The sequence below is a fragment of the Antrostomus carolinensis genome, unplaced genomic scaffold (genome assembly GCF_000700745.2).
Source record: "Antrostomus carolinensis isolate BGI_N321 unplaced genomic scaffold, ASM70074v2 scaffold9992, whole genome shotgun sequence".
NCBI classification, from domain to species: Eukaryota; Metazoa; Chordata; class Aves; order Caprimulgiformes; family Caprimulgidae; genus Antrostomus; species Antrostomus carolinensis.
The window spans coordinates 38,335-50,376 of record NW_010297578.1 but is presented as its reverse complement, the minus strand read 5'-3'; the positions used below and the strand labels follow the sequence as shown (position 1 = coordinate 50,376).

The window sequence follows — 12,042 nt, the reverse complement described above, 5'->3', positions numbered from 1 at the left end:
AGAAGTTCAGTGTTGTTCCCCTTTCCCAGGCTGCCTGCTTGTGCTTAGATAGAAATCTCTGCAAGGCAAGGCACAGACTCCTAGATACCTGCAGAGCAACTACCACAGGGCTTCTACAAAAGCGAACGACTGCCTTGAGTCAGCACTTTAAAAGCCACAAGCACCAGCAACACTGTTCCAACGATATAGAGTAGACAGAGGGATGGGGAGGTAAAGGACAAGCCCAGCATCCAGGTAAACCATTTTAGTCCAGACCAAGGTTCTATTTAACCTGGCAACCTGTTCCCAGCAGCATGGACAAGCAGGCATGCAGAGAAAAGTAAGAACAGGGCAGGCATGTATGGTATTTCTCCCACCTATTTTCCCAGCTTTCCATTATTTTCATCTCAAGAGAAGTCCTGAGCCTAATTTGGTTTATTTAATGATCCCCAGCAGGTCTCTCTTTGAAGTATTTGCTCTATCATTTGATTTACTTTGTTCATTATTATTGAGTGTTAAGCTGACATTTTAAATGAAGGACCATGATGATGTCATTCCTAAAAAAAAAATAAAAATCCAGAAATTATGTTCTCACAGTCCTGATCTGAAGTACTTTGCATTTTGTAATAAACTGCTATATCCAATTTTCACTGTCTTCATAGACCTTAGTGGGAAGGGTCTTTTACTTTACATGATTCTAGTTTAAATGTATTACAGTAATCCTAGACATGGTCTCTCCTTACTATTCCCTTTGCAATTGTGCTTGCTTGCATCAACTGTCAGCTGGTTTCACCCAATGTTCAGTCAAATCAGACAGATCTGTAACCCAAATCTGTTTATGTGACTTGTACATGTTCCGTGCCTAAGGACAGTTGCCTGGATTCTCACTCTGGCCCTGAACATATAATTTACCATTATGATAGTATCCAAAAACATGAAGCACGCCTGAGCCTCATCATTCAAAGAAAAGCTTCTTGGACTGCATTGAATTGGCTTTTAAATTTCATACATCATGGTTGAAACCTTGGCCCCCTCTTTAATCTATGGGATTACTTTTATTACCTTTGCTCAGGCCAGGATTTTGCCTGAGGAACAGCTCTACTGTTTAGCATTATTTCATAATAATCTTCTTAGGTGCTCTCCTGTTTGCTAAAATACATAGGTTTTCTCCTTTTCAACTTTACTCAGTGGTAAAGCAAATCATACTCACAACCTTCAGAGCAAGGAAGGCTGAGATGGCCAAAGTCATCTTTTATCCAGCTCTGTCATGCTACAGAGCCAATTTCTCCTTGTCTCTAGCTCCAAGAAGACTATTGCAGACATTTGCTTTAGGGTTGAATTAAGCTTGTAGCTTTTTTCCAGTTGATGCTCTGTCCAGGAAAGACCTTTCTGGCAATCTGCAGTTTGAAATTCTATTCCAGTCCTGGATCTTAAACTGAGTTGAAGAAGTTTACTGGAGATGCAGCAACACTCCCCACTTTAATTACTGATCATTCTCTGCCATATGCAACAGCCACTAATTTTTGCATAAAGCACAGCTTTTAAAAACCCTAGTGAGAATAACAAGTGTGTAGTATCACTAGTGGGTTGTTAACCAGGAAATCAGAAGGAAAGAAATTAAGTCTAGGTTTACCTGATTGGGTATACTGTTAAATAGTACATTCCTAAGAACCATTGAATAAAATGAACATAAATTCAGTATTTAGCATAGTCAAGCAGAAAGGATTCATTCCTCAAAGTTTCAAGGCTTGCTTATTTGGTGCCAGCTTCATCAGACACATCTCCATGCCCTCTAGCAGACAGATTTGCTACAAAGAACAGAGAAACCAAGCTGTCCACCTTGCAATTTTGGTCCGACTTTGTGTGATCAAGATGGGGCAATTTGGATTGCAATGTTTTGCTGCCAGAAGGGCTAAATAAGCTTGTGTGAAGTCTTGACCCAAGTGCTTTGACTTCAAGAGAAGAAACTGGCAGCGAGAGAAAAACTAAACAGTTGGCTGCACTGTTCCAGCAGGCACTGAGGCAGGGTTATGACATGCAGTGAGTAGGTGTGATTAGCTCATTTGTCATTAGTTTAAACTAACATGAAGCAGAAAGCAGAAGTCTAAGCACACGGAAATAGCACCCTTCAATTCTGACTAGCCTCTTGTTTATACCACGTTGTGGTAAGCTAAGGCTACATTGGCTCACTTAACCCTTCTTCAGGCACGAATGTAGTAACCCCTGTCTCCCTTGGAGAAAGGAAGGAACACCTCCCTCCTCAGAGGGTTAGCAAGAGACAGAAGTAATCCTGCAAACTACCACTACCACCATGAAGACATCAAATGTTCTCGTCCTCCTCTTAGTCCTGCTTTACATCAACGCCAGCACAGAATGGCCTACGCACACAGTCTGCAAGGAGGAGAACTTGGAAATATATTACAAAAGCTGTGGTGAGATTTTTTTAAATTTCCATTTTCCTTTTAGCTGGGCAACAAAGATGTTCTTATGCAATGAGACAGGCTAATAAGCCAGGCAATGAATGGAAGGGTTACACTCCCAAGCCAACACTGGGTTTTGGAGCTAGAGAGAATATTTTTAGTCTTTCAACTATAACCAGTTTGGTTGACACATGCACAACAAATCTAACTGTATTTAGACAGAAGATAGTAAAGATGAAATAATGTAACCTAATTCAGGATAATAAACAGCTCTCAAAAATCCAGTTCAGAATGAAAAGAGATTACCAGGATTTTTTAATCTTGCAAGTTAGGTTAAGAAGAGGAAGACCCTAGATCTTTATCTTTTTTACCTCTGGGATGACACAGACTCTTCAGTGCACTGATGTCCTGTTTTCCTAGTGTGCAACGAGACTGTGGTGTTGTGCTTCCTGTCCTCCCACTTGGAGTGACAAGGGACCCAGCATGATAGTGGGAAGGATTCATGTTCTCCACCATTGCCACCATGCTTAGCAAGACTTCAGCAGCAGCGCTTAACAGAGGCATTTCCCAGGGACCATAGGGTTTTGTTTGTTCTTTAAATCTGTAGAGAAGAAAAGGAGCATGTGGCACTGGAATGACTGAAAATGAATTCACTGAATGGTGCCTGCTTTCCACCTCTTGCTTTGCTGGCCTTGTGCCTCTCCTATTGTGCTGATCTGCTTTACAACTGGGACAAAGGGAATTAGATTCACAGACGCCTCATTCATTTTCCACACGTGATGTGAAAAGCGATTCATGGCAAATGAGCACCCTAGAGTTTGTTTTTCCAATTCATCCTGATACAAAGAGTTTCCCGGGGGGCTTTTTCTCCCCTGTAGCTTTCATGATGTTTTGCACACCCATTAAAATAAAGCCAGTGAGGGACAAGAGAAGTAAATAAATATTTGTAATGCTATTCTTTACTGCCCTGCTCCCAGGAGATTAAAGTCAGGCTTCACATATTATAAAAGGGTATACTGCATTAGGAAAATATTTAATTAGATATTGAACACAAGTTTTGGCATTACCTTTATTTTAGTAAGAATTCATTGTATAAGTTAATTGTGTTCCCTAAACAGGTCTTAGTTACCATGAGATGCCTTGACACAGAGGCACATGCTACAGTTTCAGTCAATTCAAATCATGATGAAATTTGTCTGCTGGGCACACGTCAGTCAGGCATTGCTTCTTACTATGCACACCACTAGCCTAGCTAACAAAATGCATTTGTTCAGGGCTTACGTGTCACTTATTTTGGTTTGCCACACACAGAAAGGTAAGAGGTACATTCATTCAGGAGGAATTCACAGCTTGAGAAGCACAAACCAGAGATCATACAGGTCACGTCCCACACTGAAAGTGGTTTTCTGTTTTCCTGGGCACAGCTATGGGAGATAAGAAGGTTACACAGAGATAGAAACAATGCAAGAATTAAATTAGATTCCTTGTTTGAAGCCAAATTCCTCACTCACAGCTCTGGCAGATTCACTTGGGGCAACACTCACAGCTGCCATCACAATGTTCTGTCCTGCCTTTTTCCAGAGGCTACCACACCTGTAGCATCAGACCAAGATGCATCAGCTGCATCTCTGCTGACCCAACTCATAGTCTGGTACCTTGCATAAAGCAGAAAAATATAAGGTGTTCTGGGTTAAGCCCAAAAACTACAGGTGAGGAGGATAAATCCAAATATACTAGTCTACATTCCCTTCAGAGAAAGGACTGCTCTTACTGAGCTCACAGGCAAGCTCACAACAGTGCCAAAGGCGCCAATCACCTTTTCAGGAGAGGGGAAGCTTTGTCCCCACTTCATTTCACTGTAAACCACAACTCAATGGGCAGAACACAGCTTTATTCTTTAGCTGTGCCCCACCAATTGTTCTCACCCAAGAGCAGACAGACTTGCTAGTACCTAGGTTTGATGAGACTCTTTTTTCAGACCTCCTCATGACAACTTTGTAAGGTCAGCAAGCACAGAATCAATGCTAGGAAACTGCCTGTACTCTTTAGCTATCTCAGGAGAATACTGCTCCATGTGTCCCTCCAGTGTGAGAAATCCCCATGGTATTTCCTGCTCCACTGAAGATGCCAAAGGATGACAAATTTTTGTGATACAGTGGCCACAGTGAGGTATCTAGTATGAAATCCTGGGTAAAGGATTCCCTGTTGGCTTCAAGAAGGTCAGGATTTCAGCTCTGTTGTTGTTACTATAAACTCTAGGATGTTATCAGTGAATCAGGGTTGAATCAAGTAAAAATTGAGAGGAAGTTGAGAGAATTTTAGCCAAGTACTTCACAATTTTATTTCTGGAGCTAAATGCCCTCTATCAACAAGCCCTCAATAGACTTCAGTCTGAGCATTTAAAAAGGAGCAGATTGTTCATTTTTACTTTGCAGTTTATCAGATCCTCTCCTGTAATGCAGTAAAAATCTGAGCTAATATAACTGTGATAAATGTAGCAGAGAAGCTTAGGTGGGTAACTGAAGATGGAGAAAGCATAGCAACCTCCTGTACTCAGGAGCAAATCCCTATTCCCTGTCACAAGCACTCGCTCTAGCTGCATCCTGACCCTCCAATGTATGACACAGGCATGCATTGAGCCCCCAGCCTCACTCCATGCTCTGGATCCTTTAAAAAGATCTCCATTCCCACCTAGCCACATCAGACTAAACATTCTGTCACCAGGACCTCCAGGGATGTATCACAAGAAGGAGCTGGACAAGAGCCCATTGATCAATATCATGCACTTGTAAAAGAGTAATTTAAAAGAAATTGGACAAAAATTCTCAGCAAGTCCATAGTAAGAAACTGTGGCTGAGACACAGGTGGTCTAAAAGTAAAGTAAATAGACAGTATGCTGCCTCCTCTATGTAACCACAGGAGACATAGCACAGAGACAGTCTATAAATAACAAGACATTTCCCATCAGTGCCACTCTTCCTCCCAGGAAGAAGTGGCAAAACCAAAAGAAGATCTCAAATGACCTCAAATCACTTTAGAAACCTGGGCTGGGATCCTGAGATAAAAGCAGCACAGGTTAACATCTCTGACTGAGAAAAGAGAACCATAATTGGCAGAGACATGAAAAGAACCTGCTACACAAATGCCCGATTCCTATCCCTTTTAATTTCACAGCGATTTTTACAGTAATAAGGCTTTTTATCTTTCCAGCTACATTTAAAAAGGCAATTGTCTGGGAAGGGAAAGGTGGGAAGGTAATGCTAGTGAAGTGCCCTGAGCAGATTCCAGTGCTGTTTGAGTGTCAGTCACCCAGCTCAAAGTGAAAAGTGCAGTGAGACACTACAAAATACAACTCTTCAACACATCTAACACCCGCTTCCAGACCATTTATAGAAGTCTAATTGTCTTAATTTGCCATGAAAACATTCTTACAATGTAATGTTCAAATGGGGCCCTCTTCAGAGGTTAAAGCAGGTGACTGCTGCTGTAGACACAAGAAAAACATTTTCCAGCTACTTTTACAGCTCGCTCTTGAATTGTTAGTTGGGTCTACATCAACAAATCAGTATTTCAGAATACCTGGTTTTGTTTTGACCAGCAAACAAAGACCAATTAATAAAGCTTTACATTTAGATCTGGGCCCAGGAGATTTCAGAGCTGACTGCTGCCTGAAACTAGATTTCTTGACAGTGCAGAAAAGGCTACTGGTAAGGCAGAAGGTTCTTAGAAAGGGCCTGGAGAGCATCAACCATTAAGGACTGTTTTCTGTGCACAGAAGCAAACAGGAAAGTTCAGGGGGATCTTCAGGAGAGTCAAAGTAATAGTATTTGAAGGTGACATCTGGAGAGATATTCCCTAGGCTTTATAAAACACTGTTCAGACCACATGGGAGATTTTATCGTCACAGAAAAACACATTTCCCGATTTGTTTGACTTTGCTTTTTATTTTTTCATCTGAAGTAAGGTTAATAGCCATTAGCTGAAGTTTCAGGAGAAGCAGCAATCAATCACTATTCATTTCAACCTCCACAACCTAAATATGAAACTAGTTGCATCCTTCTTTATAAGTTTTATATCTGCAGATTTAAAAATAGAACATATTTAGGGATATGGGTAACCATTTAGTTTAATTGACGTCTTCTGCTAGACAAAGAAGCAGGGCCCTAGAGGCACCTAGAGAGTTATTTTTACATGCCAATGCCTCTTCCTAAACAAAGCAAAGTCAGACTGAGCTTCTGGCCACTGAACTCCATGACTGCTTTAGGTCTATGTCACGCTTCAAGCAGGGTCATTTCTATAAAGCTTTTTACAGAGCTTATAGAGCAGCACCTCCCACTTCAGTACAAGCTTGCACTAGATTGCATTTACAGATAGAAGCCATTTGTATGGCTTCTCTTTAAACTTGAGAGCTCAGGTTTGGATCTCTGTTAAGATGGCCCCCTGAAGTTAACAGGGTTATTCTGGTGTAGAACCTGCTCTGTTCAGATAGCACAGTATAGACGCTCTCCTGTCAAACTCTGCTTTGAGGGAACTTTTCAGTGCTTAAGAAAAAAGTGGAGACTGAGAGACTAGTTAGATTACAATTTTCTGATGATTTGTCTGTCCATGCTGAATAATTTCAGTCTTACTAGGGTCCCCCTCACATACTGAGCCCATCATATCCTTTCTCCTACATATTGAGATCAAATATATTCTCTCTTAAATCTTCTTTTTCCTTTTCTAAAAATAGACCTGTAACAGCCATCCCTGCTCAATCAGCAATACCAACTTGTAAACAAACCTGCTAAATTCTCATCTCTGTAGCGCTAATTTTACAGCGCATCACCTTCTGTTTTCTACGTCAACCAATATTAGAAGTCTTTTTTCCTCCCTGGCCACACACTTACATACTTTAGTTAAATCCAATAGCTTTAGCTGGCAAAGAAAGCCTGCAAACAATTCTCACCTCATGCATCTTCAGGGCAAATGTTCTTCTAGATACTTGGTAAAAGAAGTTTATTTTTCCATTATTCTTTGGGGTTTTGGCAGACAGATTGAGCCAGATGCTTCTCTTGGACTTATTTATTTATTTCCCTCAAGCAGTCTACAGCAATTGCTTCTGCTTCTAAATTATTTAAAGCCATACAACACCAGCTCCCCTCTGATCTTGTGTTGCATAAATCGCTAATGGGCAAACAATCAAAGAACTTATGAATTTCACTTGAAAACATTTTTTTTGTTTGCTCTGTCCAAGCCATCTTAGTGCCATAGCCTTGCTGCTACACTCATCTGGCATAGCTTAATTATTCCAGGGGGAAGGCCAGATGTTGACATGCATATTTCTCACACCGGATCCTAACAAACAGAAGCCATCATCAGAATCAAAGTAGCATAGAAATGAGTGCACATGAAAATTTTCTTTTAAAGTTCTGGTCCCCCCATGAACTGAAACTATCTTATCTGTTTCATTCTCCACTTCATTAGAGAGGATTAAAACTTTCATTTCCTATGTGACCTCTTACAGTGGTTCTGATTTAATGTTACCTCAGAGAGAGGACAGTATTTAATAAGTTTTAAAGTGTAAACAGTAAAGAAGAGCTGGAGACAATTTCATACCTCCAAGGTACTCTGGCAAAAACACTAGGATTAGCATCTAGACTTTGAACCATTTAGCAAAATCAATATTAATGCTTTCACTGAGACTAGTAGTGGAGAGAATTAACCTCAGCTGAACTTTTCCCACCAAGCCTTGAATTTTCCCATCTAATTTAGTTCAGATATTTCCTCACAGTGTCCATTTCTTCACCAAATCAATGAAGGTCCTGCATCATGGACTGCAAAAGAGGGTTGTTTATGTGTGACAGCCCATCCTGCTTACTCCAGCTACTAAATCTAAACTAGTAGGCATGTTTTCCACCTATTGACTTTTGACATGTCTTTAGTTGTTGTCACCACTGAGGAGTAACAACCCACAAGGCAAGCCATAGGAAAAGCTGTTCTCCCCTTTGGAAACAAAAGGTGAGACATCTAGAAAACTATATTGCAATACAGTCAAGAAATACTGTGGGCAAGGTAGAATGTCATTTGCTACTGCAAATTTGAGTCTCTATGGAGGGAGCAGTCCAATATGCTAAACAGGTGAGTCACAGCTACGTCAACAGTTTGACTAAAAATTGAGATTAGCTTCCTGTATTACGTAAAATAGAAATTATCAAAAGGCACATTCACTGCGTCAAGTCAGGAGCAAGAACAAACCATGGTTGCCCATAAGTGCTCCAGTGTAAAGCTTTGTGTAAGCATATGAAGCATTGTTAGGCTTTCTTGACATTGCCACACCATCTTATCTAGAGCTGTCATCAAGGCCTCAAAATAGCTCTGGACCCTACAATACTTTCAGTTTGCCAAAGAAAATAGAGGCAGGAGATCAGGTTCTCACAGCAATTTAACATCCATCAGCAAAAATATCCAGAATAATCTAAGAAAAATTAACACATGTTAGAAAAATGCAGAAAGGACTACAGCATTGTGTGTTGGTGTCACTGCATCAACTTTAAGGAGTTTCATGGCAACCTAAAACTAGGGAGGAACAGTGGAACATCATGGACAAGATACCCAAATACCCTGTATAGACCCACCATGCACCAAATCCAAAACCTCTGATCTGTCCCAGATGCTGCTTTTAGACTCAGGAGAGGTTCCAGTTGCCAAAAGCCAGCATCTTGAAAGCTACCACAAATTAATTCAATACACCAGTTTCCTCTTCACCTGAAGATGGATGGCTCCTGTCAAATGATCCAGCAGTGGTCAGGCAGGCGGGAACCCAGCAAGTTTCCTCAGCAGAGTGAGCATGCCATTCCAATTATAGCTTACTGCCACGCTCCTGCAGTGGATTTCAACCCATCCTGGGAAAATGGGAACATTTAGCCCATTTATATGCTGCTGATTACCGTTCTGTACAATCAGCAGTAAAGCCTGCTATCCCAGAGCCTGGCATGTGTCTAACAGCAGGGCAGTTTCTAGTAATGTTTGGTTCTATTTCTGACACAAGTCTGCAAGTCTGTTGTGAATCCCCAGTCATACTGGCAAACACTGATGTCCAGAGATCTGTCTCAAGTAAAGCAGTATAAAGAATGATAAAAAAACCCAAAGAGAGAAGAGACATCTGATTAGGAATACAGGCAGTTACTGTGTGCATCTTACTCATGCAGTGCATGGTGTTTTCTTACCAACAGAACAGCAGAACAAAGACTTTCTCTCTCTAATACATTCCCTGCTGGGCCCAAATTAATGCAGCATTTTCTTGTTACACTGCTGTAGTTGAAGCCTGCTCTGCCTCCCTGTCTCTCTCAAGCTAACTAGGACAAATCAGGATTATCAAATACAAATACAGATCTGTATGTGCCATCTCTCAAAGCCAGCATCTTTCAGTTTTGTCTTCTCAAACAGACTTAGACAAAGCTTTGTCATCTCACACAAAGCACAGAAACCCCCCTTTCCAAACACCACTGCTTGCAAAAGGAAGGAAAGTCTCCATGAACCTTCAGACACTGGGCCTTCCCTCAAGCCCTGGCAAATGGCTCTAACAAGTCTGTTACCAAGAAATGTGGTTCAGGCAGGGAGACACAGGTCAAGTCTTTGCCAAGGCTGCTTTATGCATGCTGATGGTACCCCTATCCCCAAACACAGCCCTCCAGCTGCAGAGAGACACCCACACCTGAAGGCTTTATTGGGGCTTCCCCCAGCTCAACACACCACAGTTCCTCACCCAGGCCACCAGCAGCTCCATGGCCACAGGTGGCAGCTGGGTGACCTCAGCTCAATACCAAGACAGTCTCTTCCTCTCCACCTGCCACTCTTCAAGCCCTTTGCTCACAGGCTGAGTGTTCCATCCCACATCTGTTCCTCACACCCCAAATGCTGCTACTACTGCAGTCAGTGCCCCAGAAACACCTCTGGAGAAGCTACTGGCCTTATGAGTTACTATTTATGAATATTTGCAAGTTTGGACATCAGTTATACTCAGCAATGAGTTTTATTTTATTTCAAATAGTAAGAGACAAAGCCTTTATTTAAACTAATTTTGTAAGACACTGGAATTGTCCTGCTTCAAAACTAGGGCCATAAAGAGGGCAGTAATGCCTGTGCCTTAATCTAACCAAACTGTATATAATTGCTGTTTGCTTTACCAGTACTTGGTATTCTTGAGAGAGGTGAAAATGATTTAAATATTGCATAAATACTTTTTTAACCGTATTTGAAGTTTATCTTGCTAGTGTTCTGGATTTTTTTTAGCTTATAGATTATACAGAGACCAAATCTTCAGGCTTCCCTCTACAGCCATGTAAGTTTCGTCATAAAGGAAGTGGTTACTCACTCCACCAGCCATCTCCAAGAGCTTCAGGTTTAAGCAGACCTCAGAGACCACAAGTTGATAGCTCTATTTACAGAGGGGAATTCCCAGTGTGTACCCCCAGGACATTAAGGATACATGAACTATAATCTTCCCTATTTCCTCACCTCCATGTCACCCTAAGCAAGCCAGAAAGGCACAGGAGATAAAACACACCATGGACTTCTGCAAAGGAGACCAGAGTGCCTGGCCAAACTAGGCAAAACCCAGAGCTGGTCACGTCTGAGGTATGTGTCCTGGGATGAAACATCCTCATGATAAATTAGCCACAGCCAACATGAGTCCAAATTTGTTCTGCTCCCCTCTGAACAGAGGGTCACTGCTTCTCCCGGCCATGTCTGGGCATGGCAGTGGCACACAAGGAAGGCTGGCCCAAAGGGAAGCTCATTAAACTGAAGGTGCTCAGGGAAATCTAGATGCACAACTGGAGAGCTGCTAATTCAGCTGATGCTTCCTCCTCAGCACCTTGTAAGTAGATTCCAGTGTCCAATATAACCTTGAGCATTCAGGTTAATTAATTTAAATAGACATTAAAGGAGAACATTTGAGTGACTACATAAAGTCTAAGATCCCTAAGAGTTCCTCATTCTTTCCCTCTCCTTTCATCTCCTTGAATGTTATAAGGACTAATGATTTAATTTTATTAAGAGCTTTGAAGGTGAGGAGTGTTGGGTAATTACCCAATGTTTCTTCCTCGTGCTAATTTCTAGCTCCTCCAGCACCAGTCTGTCCTTGTATGACCCTAGCCAAGTGCAGCTAGGTCATTCCATTCAATTATGCAGCCTACCTGCTCTTAAAAAGTGTTATTTTGAAACACCCAAAGCTTATCAGTTTGGAGAGTCTTCTCACCACTGCAAGACTTGCAGATGTGGACTTTTACAAGCAAAACTTGCCTCTCCTATTCACTTGTACCACTGATTTTCACACTCATATGGAAACAATGTGATTTTAGAGCAGATTCAGATGAGAGTAAGGCCAGTAGAGGATAGTTAACAAGATGGAGGGAGAAAAAAAGAAGAATAAAAGACAGAGGCTGTCATACACCAGGCCAGAAAAATTCCTACAACAGGTGCCTCCCACCTGGCCATGCAGCTTCTGTAATGCCCAGTTAGTCATCCAGTAGCTCATCCTCTGATGGACACAGTGGGTTAACACATTATCATTCCCAGCTGTTTGCTCCATCTTCCTGCTGGACACCATCTCCCAGAGCACAGAAGGCTGAACAGACACATGAGGCACAAGGGCAGCCCCAGC

The 12,042-nt window shown here is 41.7% G+C and overlaps 1 protein-coding gene across 1 annotated transcript in view; it reads left to right on the top strand.

Annotated features, from left to right (window-relative positions):
• The first annotated feature begins 2,290 nt into the window (after positions 1-2,290).
• Positions 2,291-12,042, top strand: part of LY86 (lymphocyte antigen 86) — a 26,136-nt gene continuing 16,384 nt past the window's right edge. Inside the window, exon 1 of the mRNA XM_010162186.1 lies at positions 2,291-2,411. Coding sequence (XP_010160488.1) covers positions 2,291-2,411 — 121 coding nt within the window. The remainder of the gene's footprint in view (positions 2,412-12,042) is intronic.